The sequence below is a fragment of the Calypte anna genome, chromosome 5A (genome assembly GCF_003957555.1).
Source record: "Calypte anna isolate BGI_N300 chromosome 5A, bCalAnn1_v1.p, whole genome shotgun sequence".
In the NCBI taxonomy this organism is placed as follows: domain Eukaryota; kingdom Metazoa; phylum Chordata; class Aves; order Apodiformes; family Trochilidae; genus Calypte; species Calypte anna.
The window spans coordinates 29094517-29114264 of NC_044251.1; the positions used below are offsets into that span (position 1 = coordinate 29094517).

Consider the following 19748-nt stretch of genomic DNA (forward strand, 5'->3'; position numbering starts at 1 on the left):
GCTACTCAGCTAATTGTAGTTTTACTGTTAAAAGAGCACCAAGTCATTCATTGCTCTCTGTGCTTTTCTGTACATGCTTGTAAAGGGACACCTAGAGATCTATTCTACTACTTCCAAAGAGGAGTGCTATCCCTTCCACAGAACTGAAAATTCCCTTACAATAAGAAAAAGTACTAAAATTCTTTCATGCAGGATGGAACAAGTGTTACTTTATAAATTAGAGAAATAGGGTTTTAAAGTTAATTCAACACATTTTGTTTTGAATGGCCAGAAACACATAGAAGACACCAGAAACACACACACACGCACACAAATCTGTACTCATCCCAGAAAAATGTAACTGACCAAAAGGAATCATTGCTTAAAGCAGAACATGTCAAGTAGCTAAGGCCCAATGATAATACAAAAACCTCACAGCTAGCAGAAAACTGTCCAGATACAATTTATTTAGGGGGATCAGACTCAGTTCAGGGGAAGGAAAAGGAATTAATCAGCATCAGTACCCAAATTTCTTCATATATTTTAATCAATGAGTCTTTGGAAAACACCAGACTTGTAAGGGAAGAAGAGACACAGAATTAGTTGTAAGAAAAGCTTCCTCTAGAAGCCTGATCAGCATACAGACAAACACCAAGAGCTGCTCTTCACCTGAGCAGAGCTTCCCTCACTGCTGACACCAATGCAAGACACCAGTTCATTCACATGAGAACTCAAAAATGCAGGTTCCTGTCAATAATCCAGGGATCTCTAGCCTCTTCCAAACCCAGAAATGGGAAGACAGCCATAAATTTGCCAGTAGGGTGGGAAAACAAAACACATTTGGAAAAAGTAATTAATCAGTAAAATCATGAGACAAGATTATTGTCCCCTAGCAAGTACTGGCAAGAGTCCTGAACACCTACCAAGGAAACCAATTATAATTACTCTTTACTCACTGTTTGGTGTCTTCAGTTACCAGACTCCAATACTGAGAAGTATTCTCCTTCTGTTTCCTAGAGAAATGTTAAGTGAGCAGGAAAGCTCTAATGTAACCCAGTTAAAAGTAATTACAGCTTTCACAATTACAGGTAATGACTGTCAGCTATGGCATTTCGCAGCTGTCTATGCAATTATTTTCTCCAAAACCAGCAAAAAAGGAGAGGAAAGGGAAAATTTTACTCCCCTGGGTTTGAGCTATTCCAGCTTCCTGCAAAGTTATTCCAAATTTTATCCCCTTGATACTTAAATGTGAAGGGAATGTTGTTATTACAATGACTGAAGTAATTGAGCTGCACATAAAGTGCTGCACATGTTCATTCCTTTGTTAACTCCCTCACATTCCTGAACACCTGATTGCAGAACTTTGCCTCTCTAAAGCTTGATATGAGATGATTAGGTGCATTTTTTTCTCTTTCAGCAGCTCTCCATAGCAGATTAGATGCTGGCAACATCTGCCTCAGCCTCCAGAAAGCCTGCAGAGCACTCCTCATCTGCTCTTCCAGAAGCTGTCTGTATTCCTCAGGTGTAACTGGATAAATCTGGCTACAGATAGATTTAATTACATTACAACAAATAAGCAGAGTCAGCGCTCCAAACACATCTTAAGACATCTTAAAATTAAAAACCAATTTTGCTGCACTGTATTTGCAAAATTATGTTAATGTCCAAGACCAACTAAAAAAAAAAAAAAACCAAAACCAAGAGAGAGACCTAAAATATTTAGTCATGTACAGAGGACTTAAAGAGCTTAAAGAAAAGTGAAGAATGAAGAATGAAGATCTTTGAGATCTGAGCCCTGAGATTACACAGTCAAAGTAGAACTGGTGCAGGGAAGGCAGGGACAAATCAGGGTAAAGTATTGCTTATAGGAGAGCATGACTTAACTAGCAAGAATAAAGAAATAAAAGGTAATCAGCAGCTTTTATGACAGATTCAGAGAAAGAAGAGGAAAATTACTGGAAAGTAGGTATTCTTGATGGGAAAAATACAACTAACAGTATTGCCCTAGGATTATAAATGAAGAACCAATGCAGAGCAGGGGCCAAGTACTTTCCCTGCTAGACATAACTGATTTCATTATAGACCACATTTAATTCAAGTGGTGCCAAGTATTCTCTTGGATCTTTTGCTTTCAGAATAAGTAGTTTTTGGGACACAGTAGACTGTTCTTTTCTTTGTTCACTACTTATTTAAATAAAGATGTGTTTAAAGGATTCCACTTAAAGAGTGGAATTCTGCAACCATGGTTGCCATTTCAGATTTCAGTGTGATTGCATAAGTGTTAAGAGTAAAAATAGCTATGGCTCTTACAAACAGTGTAAAATTAGTTCTTTATGGATTACCTCAAATGCAGAATAAAAATTGAGGTAGTATGAAAAAGGCTTTGCTCTGTTTTTAAGTTATCATTCTATTTCATATAAAGATCTCATCCATAAGCTTGAAGAAAATGTGGTCCAGTTTAAAAGTTTGAGGTAATTGGATTTTGTATTAGATCACAGCAGACTGAGCAGCAAGAGACTTCTGCTGAAGAAGAGTAGTGTCTTCCAGAAACATAAACAGTGAATTTCTTCCCATGAAAAAGACTATGTAAGACTGTAAATTGTTTTCTGTTTTGAAGATCCAAGTCCCCCAAAAAAGCTGGTTAAACTCTTGTGTCTAACACCAGTTAAAAAAAAAAAAAAAAATCACTCACCGTCACCCAAAACACAAATCAGACTTTGTGTGTGTGTGTGCATTTACATGCTCATGTACAATTGTGGGAGCTGTTGTGCAAACACAGAACTATTTCATACACATACTCTGGCATATCAGTATTTTAGCTGGACTTTGTTCTTTAGCCCACATATTCAAGTACCAGTGGTCTTATCCTGGAAAAAATAGAAAATGTTTCTTGTAAAATATAGTATGGGAGAAAATCCAGGAATATGATGTCATCAACAGAGGGATGAGTCTATTCTGTTCAGGGTGGGGCAGAAAACCAGAAGTTAGACTCATTCATACAACAGAAGGAGCTTGGCTGTTCACAGAGACGTGTTGCACTTCCCTTTCTTGTACCTGCCCAGGGGTGAATTTGCAGTCAAGGTACGTGTTTACTTTTCTTTAATAGGAAAGTTCTCATTATTTAAATTCTCTAAGGTCTGTTTCTTCTTGGAAACCTCTTCTTGAATTTTTAATATGTTTCTAGTTTAATGAAAAAATAATGCTATTAGTGTTCCAGGAACAGGGAGGAGAGAAATACTGATTGCTGATGTGATCTTGTAACTTCTCAGGGTTTGCAGAGCAGTAGCACTTAAGAGAAAAATACTGTGTTTCAAAGTACCCTGTATATCAAAGACACGGGGCTTTTCACCTGCCACAGATGGTATCTAGTGTGTGGCTACAGGAGGGCAAGAATTTTTCTGTCCAGAAGATAATTCCTATCCCTAATCACACCACGGGCACACTTTTCATTATCTCACAAAAAACAAACCAAAAACCTCAAACAAACAAAAACAAACAAACAAAAAACATTAAAACAAAAAAAATTAAAAAGAAAAAAAGCCAAAAACCAAAACAAAAAACAATCAAAAATAACATAAAAAAGATGCAAGCAGCTTTGTTTTCACCTGAAAAAATACCTACAAAATAGCAGCAAGAAACCAGAGGGAATTCTTTTCTCTACATACCAATCATTTTCTCTCTGTTTATTGTTTTGATTGCAAACTTTGTGAGGCAGGAAGAATGTGTGTGTTATACTGATAACCTGTCTCATCTGCACTGACTAAATTGCAAATTGAATGATATGATTTTTAAGATGCTGATAAAACCACATAAAAGCTTAGAACTAGAATTGCAATTAGGTTCACAGAACAAGAAGACCAAAGGCTGAACTATATGCTAGAGTTTTAGCTATTCATTTTCCATTACTCAGTATCCAAGCAGCCTTCTTAGTGTAACAATAACAAAATAGCAATAAAACCAAAAATGTTTGAAGAGTTAGTTATTTTAATCCTTGTTTTAATACACTGCATGTGTGTAATCTTGCAGATGCTATCTCTTATGATAAGAGTACATTTTTTATCTTGAACAGCTGTACATATTTTCCCAAAGAAGTTAGAAAACAACTAGATAAAAAAAAATCTGGTTTTACAGCAAAGTATTTAAGACTGAGGCATCAGGATATTGAGTAATTTGAGAACATACAATCATTATGAAAAGAATGAAGCAAAGTATCTTTGCACTTCAGGATCATTTAAAAACTTCCAAATATATTTGTCTTGTTTTCAGAGTGAATAGTAAAAGCAGAGAAGAGATAAATGTACCCAAGTTAATAAAAACTTTAGGACAGACAGATCAGAGACACCTCCAGAAAATCTCTGTCAGGTTTTCCACTGGGCCTCATACATGCTGGAACAAGATGAACTAACTGAGTTACTCAGACTTACCTTAACATTTTGTACTGACAATCAAACAAACCCCCTGTCTTTCCTACTGAGTGAGACCTTTCTGAAATATGGATCTCACCATTGCACTGGAACACAGCTTTAAAAGATCTCATAGCCATGTAATTTTGAAGTCTCAGACAGAAAACAAGAGGGATTTGGGAAAATTAGCACATTCATTATGAAGATGCTAAAAATTCACTGCTTAGGAATAGTCAGTGTTTGATAGTCTGTTTCTTCATATTAAAAAAAGGGGGGATAGAAAGCTCTTAAAAACCCCAGCCCCACTGTTTTAAAAGTCACAATAGGAACAGAAATCATGCTGCAAGTCCAGGAAAACTCGCTAGAGAACAGAGCATTGGAGCATTGCTTTAAAAATAAATTTCTGTCAGTAACCAAGTCAACAGCAAAAGTACACCTGAACTTGCTAGCAATGCTAATCAATATGAAGTTAAAAATGCAAGCCTGAGAATAAATGCTATTTAGCTAAAATGTCCCCTTTTAAAAAAAGCTACACATAAGCCAGCATTGTTCTACTGTCATATTTTCTTAAAACTCTCAGTACTCCATACATGTGAGTTTCCCCTCCCTTACCTAAATATTTATCATCCTTCCTGCATTTGGCATACTTAGAATTTTCCCTATATTGAGATGAAAATTTAGGCCCCTGCCTGGCTGATAGCTGTGAACAAACATGATACTTTAAGGTAGAGACAAAAGCTTTCCTTACCAATCCTATGTAACTGGTTCAATCCTGAGTGAATGGGCAGCTCCTAAGGGATCACACTTTATGCTGCACACTGCACAGAATCCCACCCTACAGGACAGTCTTTGGGACTCATAAACTCTGCATCTGGCCAGCAGCTGACTGAACCACCTTCTCCCCACAGCTGCGTGCCCCTCTCTGCAAGAAGGAAACCCCTGTACCATGACAGCCCTAGGGCAAACAGGCTGAATGACAATGGGAAAGCACAGAGTCCAACTTTAAAGTTGGACTCTGAAGGCTGCCATCTTCACACAAAGTTGTGTCTTCTAGTGATCACCACTGTGGTGACATAGAATTTTGTTAGAAATAATGTTAGTACACCAGAGCTGAGGGACACTGGTCATGGTCCAGCACCCCACTGAAGAGTTAAATATTGAAAAACAGGCACAAATGGTGTATAGACCAGAAAAAATGAGGAAAGTTGCCTGCTGAAATCATGCTATCTTCAGTCTGACCATAAGCCAGTGCAAAGACATTGTGGCAAAGCTGTTAAATCAAACTTCAACAAATGCTTAAGGACTCTTGATGTTCCTTGGAGTGCTGGACTTGTCTTCCTTTTGCTGCTGTACTGTATTTACCTCCCTTACATGTTAACTCCTCAGTTCAGCAAGGTTGGGTTGGTTTTTGTGATCCCTGCAAACAAATCTGATAATTGAGGTTTGCAGATCCACTAGTGCTGAGCTTTGACCAGCATGATATGACATCAGGGTGTCAATATTGGAAACAAAGACTTCAAAGTATGGCTAATTTGCACAGAATGCAGCTCTCAAAATGCAGAAATCTCTTTTCCCACTCACATTATCTGAGATTACAGATAAACTCCACAAAAAAAAAAAAACAAACAAAACACCAAACAAACAAAAAAACCCAAAAAAAAACCACAAAAACAAAAACAGAGTGAACTATGGTTATAGGTCCAGGTCTTTTTGATATTAGTAGGGTTTATACATGCATGTCCAAAGGTAGAACTGACCATAGCTGGTTTTCATCCTGCAGTGCTCTTGCTTTGGCAGAAGGGAGCACATACTGTGGGCATGCTTTTTGGGAGCTGCACCCTTGTGTCTCTGAAGGAGCTTTGTCCCTTTGTCTCTATGTGATTTCCTCTTAGCTGACTGGCTGGAAGACTGCTGCTCTGAAGAATCATAGGGTACAAAAGAGGGACAGCAGGTTCCCTTCCAAAAGAGTGATGTGAGCTCTCTGTTCACACACATGGAGCAAAACAATAACCTGTAGCAGGAAGAGCCTTTCTTGCTCCTGAGGCTCGATGAGCTGCTGGCCTCTCCATTTCCTCTCACAAGACTGAGCTCTCTCTCTGTGGGTGTGTGTCCCACCTTTATTGGCCCCCTGGTAATAGGGGGCCTGCCCTAATCAGGCACAGGTGGACTCACACCCACTCTTTGGCAACTCGAGGCACCTGATTTATCTTGTTTCTCTACAATAACCCAACCCACTTTCCTGACATGAGGTTAAAACTGCCTTCAAAGAGTGGGCAAGCCAGTAAACTGGAAGAGTTTAATCAGGCCCCTTGAGCACTGTTGCAAAAAGCAATGGTGAAGCCCTCATAATTCAAAGGTAGAACCTGATCCTTTAGCAAGTAAGTAGGAAGGCAGAAATGTTGCAATATATGTCACTAGGTTTTAACTCAGGTCTGCATGTACCTCCCATTTCCTTCTCCAGCAGTCTTTTCCTATAGCAAGCTATATTCTACACACTGTATTATATTTGTCTTCTGCTTAGATTATAAGCTCCTTGAGGCAAAGACTGTCCCTGTGCTTACACAGCTTTTGCACACTGATTATTACTGAAGCTTCCAGTTGTCAGCATAACACAGAGAGTATGGCAATACCTGCAGAGCTATGCTCCAGGTCCTATCTTCTAAACCAGGGTGAAGAGCACACCAAACAAGATGAAGGGACATAATGCTCTGAGGGTGACAGAGCATTGAAACAGGCTGCACATGGAAGTTGTGGAATCTCCTTCTCTGGAGATTCAAAACCCACCTGGACACATTCCTACATGACCTCCTGTAGGGTGACCCAGCTCTGGCAGGGGGCTTGGACTCAATGATGTTTCTCGAGGTCCTTTGCAGCTCTTAATTTTCTGTGATTTCTGTGATTCTGTGGTATGATTAACCACACAGGCTAGATCCTCAGATGGATTGAATGGTCACAGTGCCATTCACAGCATCAGAGCATCAGAGACAGTTTATAGCAGATGAGATCTTACAGATCAGTTAGCAGAAATGAGTGATTTGCCCACCGGTACCTGTTTACCAGTCATGGTAGAATTATATCATGGTTTGGGTTGGAAGGGATCTTAAAGACACCGAGCTTAAGGATGGATTTCTTATCTAATGGCATCTTGTCTGACCACTGTGTAGACAGGAAAAGGTCTCTGATCTTGTGCCATGGTCAAGAGACACACTGTTGACAACCCACCACCATGTGACTGCTGTCTTTGAATGATCTCTGGGGACTTTTTAGCTTTGGGAACAATAATTCTGGGAAGAATATTTCTGGGAAGAAATTCTGGGAAGGAGCTGGGGCATACACTATGGAAATCTGTCCCTATAACTAAATTCTCACCATGTAGTTTTGTCAGTCCTGACATTCTGGAAAGAGCAGACAGGTGTGTATACCTTCTCGGTGTTCAGCAGTGTTCAAAACCCATAAAAACAGGTTGTCTGCACTATACTCCAGCAAAGCTCTGACATCTGTTACTTCTAAAGGGATTACAATAAATGAACACATCTTTCAATTTCAGAACACTGGCAAAGCAAGAAAAAGCAAAAATAGAATCATAATCCAAACACTGATTGTGTTGGCACTGTAAATCACACCACTTCTCAGCTGGAAAAGTGTCCTGAACCTTCCAAACCTCTCATGGATAAAAAACCCATTTTCAATGGGTATGTACAAATTAATCACCAAATCCCCATCAGCATCTGTTTGAATACTTCCAATTGAAATACAGTGTATTCCCACATAAGAATAATTTTCATTACAGTTTCCCTGTGTTTTCAGCAGATAAAAAGGCTAAATTTGGATGCATATCTAATTTTATCTGCTGTGAATATGCAGGTAACAGCAATACAGCCGGAAGTTTCTATGGTTACACACACACACACACACACATATACACCATTTCCAATATGTGTATTTGATTCTGAGCTTTCCCTTACAGTATGGACTGTGGTGATTTTTAATTATGATTTATGAAAACTGACTTCTTTCCAATTGCAAATGTGTCATGCACTGGTTAATGCAGGAGCAGACACATGAAAATAATTTGAAACGACCATCCCAGCTGTTACAGCAACAGCATAGTGGGACATTTGACCTAGGAAGGACAAGAAAGGATGGGGATGTCTTCCTGAAATTTATCATTTAGGAAGTGAAGCATGTTCCAGACTAGACTTTTCCCTGAGAAGGGAACACAACAGAGCTTACATTGCTACACTCTGCTTTTACAAGTTCCTTGTAGGAGCACATGTGACAGAGCTTAACTTGAACAATTTGGATTAATATCATAATCTCTGAGTTCATGGCAGAGGGGTTGAAACTGGAGGGTTCTAAGTCCCTTCCAACCTAAACCATTCTATGACTCCGTGATTCTATGATTCTACCTGTATGAAATTAAACCTGTCATTTCAACTGAACATTATACAGTTAATCATACTTTCTCAGCTGTTGTTAGAGCCCTATGTGCTGTTTGAAAACAATGTACCATTACTCAGTGAAGCCATCTTTTAAAGCCATGGTGGATGGCAGTAAGAGAACACAAGGCATTATATAGAGTTAATTTATAGAGGGGACAGACTCTGCCTGTGATGCTTTCCCCTTGCACAGAGTGTATGGTTCAGCAATTGCTACTGTAGTAGTGACTGAACATTTCCAGGTGTTGGTGGGAATGATTATTTGCAATTGCAGATATGTTTCGTAGGTATAATATAACAGCTTAGAATATCTTATATGTTTCTGCTAAGTGTATCAAAGCTTTTATCAACTCCAGAATAAAATAATCAATTACAGTATGGTAAGTAATGATGAAAACAGGAGTTGTCCAAGAAAAGGCTATTAGACTTTGGGACAGCAACCATTGAACCATACATATTATAAGCTTTAAACTTTACTATTTGAGACAGTCAGGTTTTTCTCAAGAGCCTTATTTGTGAGAGCAGGTGGTGCAAATGTGCAGGAAATGCTGCATTATTGCAAATATCCTTGATAACAGTGTAAACATGATTGCGATAGGAGGCACTAAAGATGGCAAATCTCTGCCTTTTTTCTAAATGGCTGCCAGAATGTTGTCAAGCTGCTAGAAGTAAAGTGCTTTCAGGCATAAAGCCAGTTCATTTGAAAGGCAAATCTCTTCATTAAGTATTTAATCCATAAAGGGAACAATGTTTGCAAATACCATTTGGCCATTAGACCTTCACTTTTTGCCTAACTGTGAGAACTTAGAACTGCTACCCAGGGAAAAGAGAAGTATTTTGATTGCTAAGAGAAAGGAGTGGCTAAACCGAGCTGAAGAAGTCTGGTAGGAGTAATCCACCAAACAGCAAATCTATAGAGGACATCCCCATGCACATCAGGGATGGAGTCTTTACTGGAGTTTTATGCACTCATGAACAGCTCTTCTGTGCCTCCACTGCTACAAGGAGAATGAAGGACCATCAGTTAGTACATTTTTCTGGAGAACAGCAGTACATCAGGACTTACAGCTTTTTCCTCTTATTAGTCCATTGCTGGGGCTCTATTATTATAGTCCAGTGCTTTCTGCAAGATACTCTCATTGTTCTCTGTAATGAAGATATGTATGTAATTTATGTAATTGGCATGCTTCATCAGTGCTTTCCTATCTTTCATACTGAAACCAGCCCTGTAACTGCTTAATTAGTTGGACCCCAAGACAAGTTCTGAGAATCTACCCTAGGAACAGTTTGGCCAGCCCAGCTCTCAAAACCTGATGTTAGCCAGATGAAAATCCATACATTTCTTTTCCAGCTCAGCTGTTTTCAGCAGAGTACTTGGCAGTAATTCTCATCTATGTGACTTTCAGAAAAGATTGTTTTCTGAAGCAGGAAATTCTTACCTTAACAAAGAAAAATAATCTAACTGCACAAGTTACTCGTGATAAAATCACTAGCATTTTATTTCCTTATCACTGGATACATGTTGCCTTAGCTATTCACTGGGCTCAAGGAATTGTCTGCCACTTGATAGATGCATTATGCTGCTTGATATCATCAGACCAGCCACTCCACATGACATCAGACTCCTACAATGGATATTAAGCGGGTCTCATGACATCAGTGCACTAAGGTCACTGGATTTTCAGGGGTGATGGAGTACAGAAATCCCTTGCCATGCAACAGAAAATTCCTGTGGTGCCTGCAGTATTCAGGGGAGGGGAGTTTTTTCCTCTACTCCAACCTGGTAAATCTACATATCACATTATAAAACTCAGGAAGTTTATAGCTCTGATTTGTTCTCAACCTTCTGTCAAATTCTACAAGTTTTGATTGCTCAGCTCAGCAGGCAGGCACCATGAGTCCTGCAAGGAGGGTTAAGGGAGATGCAAGATTATTTGCAAGACAGTGCAACAGTGGAAATATTATGAAGCTAGGCAGTGAGCCAGCCAAGCACAGGCATGAATTATGTTAATAAATGATCATTTTCTCAGCAATAGCCAATGTTGAATGTAAATTCTGCAAAGATTAAAAATGTGAGCAAGCCATTATCTGATCATTGGCCCTGTTGGCAGGAGGCCTTTGGTCTGATGATAGAAAACAGTGAGCTTTGTGAGTAAGCAAATGAGACCAAGTTTGGGGTTTATTTCACCCATACTATGAACCAAGTGTATTGTCCTTTACTTATTTGCACCTAGTAATAAACAGGGATCTAGACAGCAATATCTCCAACAGGCACATTTCCCTTCCCTTACACCAGTGTGACTTTGAAATTTTCAAGGGCACCTGATCTACATCTGCCATCTTCATCTATCCACTCTCCTCAGCATCTCCTTTGAGCCTTTGAGGAAGGGGGACACTCAGCCTGAAAGCTGAGTTAGAATATTAAACCAGTGCATCTGGGGGTGTATCCTGCCCTGGCACTGTTTAAAATGCCTGCCTAATGAAGTAGCACCATTCTTCCTTATGCTATAGTGGTAAGCTAGTGCTGGCCCTAGAAGGCACTAAAGAACTTGAGAAAAGGAAGATTTCGTTCCAAGTTAAACAGAATAGAAATGTGGAAATAGGTCTCCCATCTGCCCAGTGACTACAAAGAGAGAGAGGAAAATAGTTTTCTTATGCTTGATGAACACTTAGATTTAGGAGCATCATGTAGTTCATTCCTTTGTGGACATTTACATGTTGAGAAAGATGGGGATGGAGAAAAACCTCAGTAAATCACAACAGCTTAAACTTTCTCACAGGTGTTTGAAGAGCAGAAATTGTAGTTTGTGCTGGGAGGGTGGGAAAGGCAGTGATCATCTCCCTTTTCAGAGTAGTTTGGTAGTTTTTAAATTCATCTTCTTTCTCTGCTGTGAACTACAATGGTAAAAGTTGCTGAACAAGTACAGGAAGTTCTACTGTGCTTACTAATCCATCATGTTCAATAGGGAAGGAAAAAGCTGCAGAGTGTTAGCATAATAGAAATCTCCAGGAAAACATAATGTTAAACCAGTTATTCAAGTCTAAATTTAACATTAGGGTTTGTTGCTGTAAGCAGATCACTATGCACAAGTCTTGTATGGATAAAATATTCAGTTTTTGATTGTCCTATAGTTACAGATCTCATTGACTTTTATTACCAAATATTTTCAAATATTAACAGAAGGTTTATTGTGAAAAAAATAACCAAAACAAAACAACAAAACAAAGAAACATCTGCAGGGTTTATCCTTGTGTTTCATTCCTTTGTCCAAACTGGACCTTGCTATGCCATGCCATGCCTCAAAACAGCCCTAGAACAGTACTGAAGGGATTTGGCATTTTCTACTATTTATTTGCTTATACCCTTCCCTTTTTAATTTAATGAAGCTTTGATGTAGCTTTTCTCTGCAAGAGGAATGTTTTCACCCAGTACATCACTAGTGGCAGACATTCTGTGGGATACTTTCTGAAATTTGGGATCTACAAGAATTTTCCAAGCAAGAGGAATTAGACAGCTCTAAAGAACACCTATGTGAGCTAACAGATGAAACAAAACTCCAACTAAATCTTTAAGCCACTTAGATTGATGGAGTTCCCAATGTGTACTTGTTCACTTTAGCCTTTTCACAGCTCATCTGAAATTTTCACAGGAAAAAAGATTTCTGAGAGACTGAATCCACTCGCAAGCTAGAAGTGATTATTTCTCAGCTCAGATTAAATATAATTATTGTACTAAAATTGCTCTTTCAGAATGGCCACAACATCAAACTTTAGTGACATTTGCATCATTTTGGAATGCATAGTTTCAAAAATACCTCATGTCAGAGGTCAAACATGAACTGTGACTCAAAGATCATCAAATCTGAGCAAAATCAAAACACTATTCAGAATGAGACTGGCCCTTTTCCATAGACAAATATCCTGTGGTCATTGCTTCTCTCCAAACCAGTTCATATTTCCCTCCTCCTACCAGCTCTCACAGACTTCTAGCTTTTCTGTTCTCCATTTCATTTCTTATAATTTACACATAGATATTACCTTTTGCCAGAATCATTCCAGTTATTGAATGGGATATATAAGCAGCATTGAAACATAACATACCAAGTTATTTGTGGATAAAAATATTTTAGGAAGAGGGTAAAACTTAAGAGTCCAAAGTGACCACTTACAAGATTTATGCTTGGAAAAACGTCTGATTTACAAAATGCTTCATTGCAATTGATTGTGCTTGGGCTCTTTCCACACCTTTCTTTATCTGCTTTCATTAGACAGTTCTGGAATTAAGCAGCTTCACCTTCCAGCCAAGGAGAAAAATTTATAGTCCCTTCTCACCCTAGACTCATTGAAGTAACTACTTTAACAGAACAATTTTTTTTTATTTTCCCATTTTTCCTAACATAACAGATGTAAATTCCTCTAATGGTAACCTGTAGAGCAGTGAGTGTCCTTCCTTGGTGTGCTTCAAGTTTACATGAGAAAGGGTGTCTAAAAATTCCACTTTTTAGAAGTAGCTCCTCTGTATCTTTGTTGCCATAATTTTTCTGACAATTTAGGGAGTTGGTCCACATTAAAAACAGCTCTTTATTTTGCAAGGTTATTTCTATCCCAGTCAAGTTCCTCAGTCTGTTTCAACATGAAGCCCCATGAACTGTGAGGGCAGCCAGACAATGAAAGGGGACAGTGAAGGGTGAATGGAGAACAGGAAACGTTTAAGCTAACTTCAATCTACAACCTCAACTGTGCTTAGAAGTTCATTATACAAAGACTGGAAATTAAAAATTAAAGTCACAGGGTAAGTACATGCAGAACATTTAGGGCTGTTTCTGACACTTTCTCTCCAAAACAACTAATGCCTTCTCAGTAAAACAGAATTAAAAGGAACATTCTGAGGAACATTCAGAGGACATTTGAGAGATGCTACAAGAGTGACATTATGCTACCTTTTGATACTCAGTCAGGCAAAGATCCAGTCACACACTTCTACCAATTTCAGTCTCACATTTCTACCAATATTTTAGGGAAGGGCTTGAGCTAGGGACAAGGTGGCAGGTCACCAGAAGCCCCATATCATAGGCTTGGTCACATCCTTACTAGCTTTTGCACACTGTTCCTAGACAGTAATGTGATATAAATAATCTATTTTCACATGTTCTAGGGCTCTCCCTTTAAAAAAAAATCAGAAAGAGTTGAATTGCAGGAAAAATATCATAAAACACTAAGTAATTCTTGAACTGCTATTTTCTGTAAAGGAATTTCTGAACACAGTTTTTCTTCAGTCATATAATAAGGGAAAGGCATAGAAGATGTCAACGTGCCCTTAATGGCCACTCTCTGAGTTACTGATTAACATTTTATTAAATATATGCATATAACCAACCTTAAAGCATAAAATAATGCACTTGCAGTTCTTTTTGCTGGTTCACAGCCCACTACTGGCAGAAGAAACAGTTTCTGCTAATTGCATTGCCCAGAAGAACTCCTCTGTTCTCAAATGACCATCTATTAGTATTTCACTTGCTATGTGTTATTACACTGTAAAGTGCCAGCATATACAGAGCCAGGCTTTGTTATAAGGAGATTGGTTACAGAAAAGTATGGCTACCTGAGGTATTTAAGAATTCAGGAAAACAAGGATATAAAAAAAATCAGAATAAAAATTAGTTGCAGTTAATAGGGGTCATAGGAGGTAATGTAATATGTTTTTATAAATACATCAAAAGAGGACACTGAAGGAAAGTCTAGGCCTGTTACCAAAAGGAAAAGGGAGCTGGTAACTCAGAGAATGATGGAAAGCTCAATGATGACTTTGCATTAGTCCTCTCAGAATAGAGGATTGGGATCTGATAATTAAGGTGCTTGATTTGAAAACCTGGGTTTGTGTGAATTGGGAGCAAATATACTGAAAGATAATACGGAGGTATGCAAAGTGATCATACATAACACACTCTGACAGGGTTCTGGAATTAGAAGAGGAAATCTTTGCTATCAGTTTTTATCTGTGAAGCCAAAGAGAATGGGGATATTTTGGAAGACCAGAGAGAGCAAAACACAATGCCTGTCTCTAAAAGACACAGGTAGAAGGACCCAGGAATGATATAATGATAAGGAGCTACCAATATAAATTTTTCAAGAATAAAGTTGTGTCAGATTAACCTAAGCTGTCTCAGTGGAAAAAGAATAAATAGATCAGGCATATCTGGGTTTCAGTGGGGATTTTGGCCTTGTCCTGTATTCCACTGTGCTGAACTATGAACAAACATAGTGATAAAATTATGCACTATAGGTGCAGGTGCTCTGCTATGCCTGGAAGGGCTCAAACAAAAGTAAAACTTCTAACCAAAACATTTACAATCTGCAGTAGATGCTTGCACCTGGAAGACAAAAAAAGGCCATAAATCAGAATGTTGCATAGCATGCACTATAGATGGCTTTCAGTATAGAACAATTAGATATATATTCACTGGACCTAAAAGCTCCAGATAACCAGCATCACCAAAAGCATAGATCACTGGACAGGTGTCTACAGCAAGTAATGCTCTGTAAGAAAGAGGTTCCACCACTTCATTCCCCTGATGCTGGTATAGAACATTCAGAAATGAAAAGGATTCAAGTGGCTCAGGGTTAAGGTGGTTTTAACACCAAAGTTAATGAAGAGGCAGGATAGAGGATGAAGATGAGTTCCTGCAGTTAGTTATGGGTTTGAAAGCTTGAGGTTTTGAGAGGATGAACTTAAAGAATGAGAATATTTATATTTTTACCCAGCTTATGTAAAAAACCCTCAACTTTACTCAAGTTATAAACAATTGGAAAAGTATGTTGCTGAAATTCTGGTTTGTGCCCTTTAGTCCATTTTCAAGTTACCTTGCCTTTCAAAGCTTTCAGTCCCACTTGTCATTTTATCCTGTTGGCTTGTCCTGCCTGACATCTCTGTTATAAATTTCACAGTATAGAGAGTCTCCTTTCTTACTGTCTCTACTGTGCTTAGTAAAACGTGGTCTTCATCTATGCTTTTGGTCCAAGAGCTTAATTAAAGCTAAATACACAAAATGTGACCACCATTTCCCAGTAATTTTGTATCCACCACTAAGTGCCTTAGCTGCATTTTGAGCTCTGAAACTTGTCAACCAACAAATCCAGTAAACAGAATACAAATGAGAGCCTCATTCTTTTAGGAATTACCAAAGTGTTTTCTCTTTACTGCCAAGTTACCAGCTGAATCAGACAACTGTGTTAATTAAAATGCATTTGAAAAGCTTCCAATCAAAGCATAATGTAAACAGCAGTATTTTAAAGACTGTTTAAAGCAAACAGTATTTCTGCCACCCAGCTCAGAGAGTTATATATACAGATCTGGGAATCCAGTTTTGTATTTGAATAATACCTCAGCATTCATTATCTCCAAGCACAACAACAAAACCCACAATGGATGCTGGAAACACAACTTCTCTTTGGTTTTAGTAATGTTTAAGAGCATATCAGACATTTATGCCCATAAACAGCTCCCTGTAAGACCCTAAGCTTTTCTGACCCATAGAATATTTACAGTGAAACACCTGGTTTTCAGACTCTGCTCTTACATCTGATTTGACTCACTGCAGCCTGGTTGTAGGAAGGTCTTTGCCCACTGTGGACCTATTATAACCAAATTCCCTTCCAGAAGTTCAACCATTTACCTCTTCTGATGCTTGCAAAAAGAGATCACAGCGCAGATACAGAAATACACAGGTGATTGCCATGAGAGGTGGAGAAAGCCTCACTGCTTGCAAACACTGATCCTTCCTCCTGCAGCTTCCTCACTGAATCCCACCCAGTTCATGCCACAGGATGAGCAACTTAACGAAGAGCAAGACAAGACTGCCAAGGTACATTTGTCCTTTAGGAAACTGTGGATATTGATACACAAAGATAAGAAATGAAAGTAGTGACCAATCTCCTCAAGGAATTAAAAAAAGACTTGCTGCATCTTGGTTCTAGTGAATAAAGGCTGGTAAAGGTTCTCTTGAGTTAACCTGTAGTTGAGAATGTCTGCTGTTTCTTTATCTTTTCTGTTTCACCTCTTAAAAGTGGTCCACACAGCCCATAGCAGCATGGTCTATGAAACTCTCTACCAGCATGCAGGGTGTTTGGGAGACAGTAACCCAGACAGTGGTAAGCCTGTTCAAAGCAGCTCTTTTTGTAGGAGAGCAGAAAACACAGTGCCAGCTTTTCTTACTCTGTTTGTTGGAGTAATGAGATCTATGTAGTAATCTCTCATCATCTTTTTCTTTTTCTCTGCACAGAAATGCTATCCATCACAACTGAAAATGTTACACAATTTTACAACGTCGTGACCACCCATCAGCTGACAGTCAGTCCAGGAGATTTCCACAATAATTCAGAAGTGCATCAGCTGGAACAATATGAATGTATTAATGAAGACATAGAGAAATGGCTACAGGATTTTCAGCTTATATTCCTCTGGTTAATATTTATTCTGGGAGCAATAGAGAATTCTTTCGTCCTCATCGTCCTGTGTTTCCACAAGAGTCGCTGCACAGTGGCTGAAATTTACCTAGCAAACATGGCACTTGCTGACCTAATGCTCGTTTGTACTTTACCTTTCTGGGCCATTAATATTTCTAACAATTTTGAATGGCCTTTTGGCCTGTTCCTCTGTAAAGTTGTCAACATAATGAGTTACATGAACTTTTATTCCAGCATTTATTTCCTGACAATGGTGAGCATCGACCGCTATCTGGCCTTGGTGAAAACCATGTCTCTTGGCAGGATGCGACGAGCTGTCTGTGCCAAATGGAATAGCTTTGTAATCTGGTCGTGTGCCTTGCTCATATGTTCACCTGCTATGGTGTTCCGAAATATAAAGTATTACAAAGAATACAACATCACAGCCTGTGCTCTTGTTTACCCAGCCACGTACTGGGAGCCTGTAACCAACTGCTTGCTGAATATTGTGGGCTTTGTGATCCCACTCAGTGTAATTACCTATTGCACTATGCAAATTATCAAAACCTTACGAAGTAATGAACTACAAAAACTGAAGGTAGTCCAGACAGAGAAGAAAGCCACCATGCTGGTCCTTGCTGTGCTCTTGCTGTTCATTGTTAGCTGGCTTCCATTCCAGATCAGCACTTTCATTGACACAATCCGTTACTTCTCACCCAAGTCCAAATGCCTGGAAGAAATCAATTACATAGTGACACAGGTCACTACGTACTGTGCCTTTAGCAACAGCTGCCTGAACCCAGTCCTCTACGTAATTGTAGGTAAGCACTTCCAGAAGAAGGCTGTGGAATTCTATAAGGGCTTGTTTCCAAAGAGGTGCAGAAAATCTGAGTCTGTGCAGATGGGAAATTCCCTGGACACTTTAAGAACTTTCATTTCAAGTGAATGCTCAAGGCAAAAGTCTGGTTTTCCCTTACCAAAATAGCACAATTCATTCATAACAGGAAAGAGCATATCAACACATCAGGCCCCACTAATATCCATCTGCTGCTGCTCTACAGAATAAACGTGTGGGAGTATTCATCATTTGTAGGAAATCAACAGTTTGATCTTAGTGGAAGCTCCGTACAGAGACCTACTTCTGATGTTATGCAACATTTTTCATGATTGAATCCTACCTTGTAGCACTGTTACATTTTCATGGCTGGATAATATTTGATGCATGTATCATTTGAAATGTTTGCATTTCTAAGGTGTGCGTTCATGTACAAACAGTTCTTGGAACAGAGCCCAGTATATAAGCTATTGCCAGGCTTGTGCAACTACTTATGGTACCCATATAGTTTGTTAGACTACGTTTTTGATAGGAAGGACTTGTATTTAACTAGGTTCTGGTAAATTAATTCCATAGGACTACTATTCCAGTGTATTTTTAGCATCATTTGGCTTTTATATTTTCTGTTCAGTTATCCAAAACAGTTTTGGTTGTTTAATTGACAACCTGTGCCTTTCTGCAACTTCTCTGCCTCTGCTAGATACAGGTTTACACCAGCTTATATGTATGGAAAGTAGCTCTACAAAGGAGAATCAGAAGTGGAAGGGAGGCTGGAGCCAGCTGCATGAAGTTAGCTTAGTTCTCTGTAGAAGAAAGTTCTTTACCCATTTAGTGTCAGGATAAAAGCATTCACTTACTCCTTTTCAGAGGGTGAGTATTATTGACATTCAAATCTACACTTCTTCTCAGAGACTTAGTTTCTAGTGTCACAAAACTAGTGCTCACAAAACTTCCTAAATATTTGTAATGTTAATTAATGGAAACATAAAATGTTGGCACAACTGGCATAAGCTCACAAATAGAAGAAACTAATAATATGGAGAGCATTACCTAACTGCCTTAGAAATCTAACAGAAGATGGAAAGTATGCTAAAAGTTCAGAGTCTTCAAGAACGTTTTTTTCAGACTCTAGTAACACCTACATTTTATTTATGGAGTTAATCAGAGTGATTTTAATATAAGATTATATAACATAAGATTATATATGAGGTTATTGAGGAAATGGAAGAGATTTTTGAGTATTTGGTACTGAGAAGAAAGTTCTTCTAAAATGTTTTATAGTAATGTATCATTAATTAAAATAATGTAAATATGTAGAGACATAATTTTGCTATGCAGTAAACATGTACAGCAGAAAATAAACCACTTGAAGAAATAAAATTTGCTGGCACTCTCTTCTCTGTGTTGCTCAGAAATGACTTGCATTGTGTTACTCAGAAATTACTTGCCAAAAGTGCAACTGTTGTGGGTACTTTCTTTAACTTCCTATTGTACCAAAGGAAAGTAAGCTAAAACCACAGAATTTTAGCTGTTTTCAAAGCTCTGGGTCAGCTTTCTTTCTCAGAACCCCCTTCCGACCACTCTGAGCCCCTGTGGAAAATAAAATCTGAATTAAGGGAGTTAAGGGTACTGAAATCTTTTCAGTAGCTT

The 19748-nt window shown here is 38.6% G+C and overlaps 1 protein-coding gene across 3 annotated transcripts; it reads left to right on the plus strand.

Annotated features, from left to right (window-relative positions):
• The first annotated feature begins 3001 nt into the window (after positions 1-3001).
• On the plus strand, positions 3002-19034 carry BDKRB2 (bradykinin receptor B2). Of its 3 annotated transcripts, none has more exons than XM_030452269.1 (3): positions 3021-3060; positions 16479-16683; positions 17101-19034. In XM_030452269.1, exon 3 carries the CDS (start codon positions 17103-17105, stop codon positions 18246-18248), a length of 1146 nt encoding a protein of 381 aa, XP_030308129.1. In that variant the 5' UTR covers positions 3021-3060; positions 16479-16683; positions 17101-17102; the 3' UTR covers positions 18249-19034. The 3 variants fall into 3 exon arrangements, with proteins under 3 accessions (XP_008491276.1, XP_030308129.1, XP_030308130.1); XM_030452270.1 differs by having other exon boundaries at positions 3034-3060; positions 16610-16683; XM_008493054.2 differs by lacking the exon at positions 16479-16683 and having other exon boundaries at positions 3002-3060.
• Positions 19035-19748: the final 714 nt, after the last annotated feature.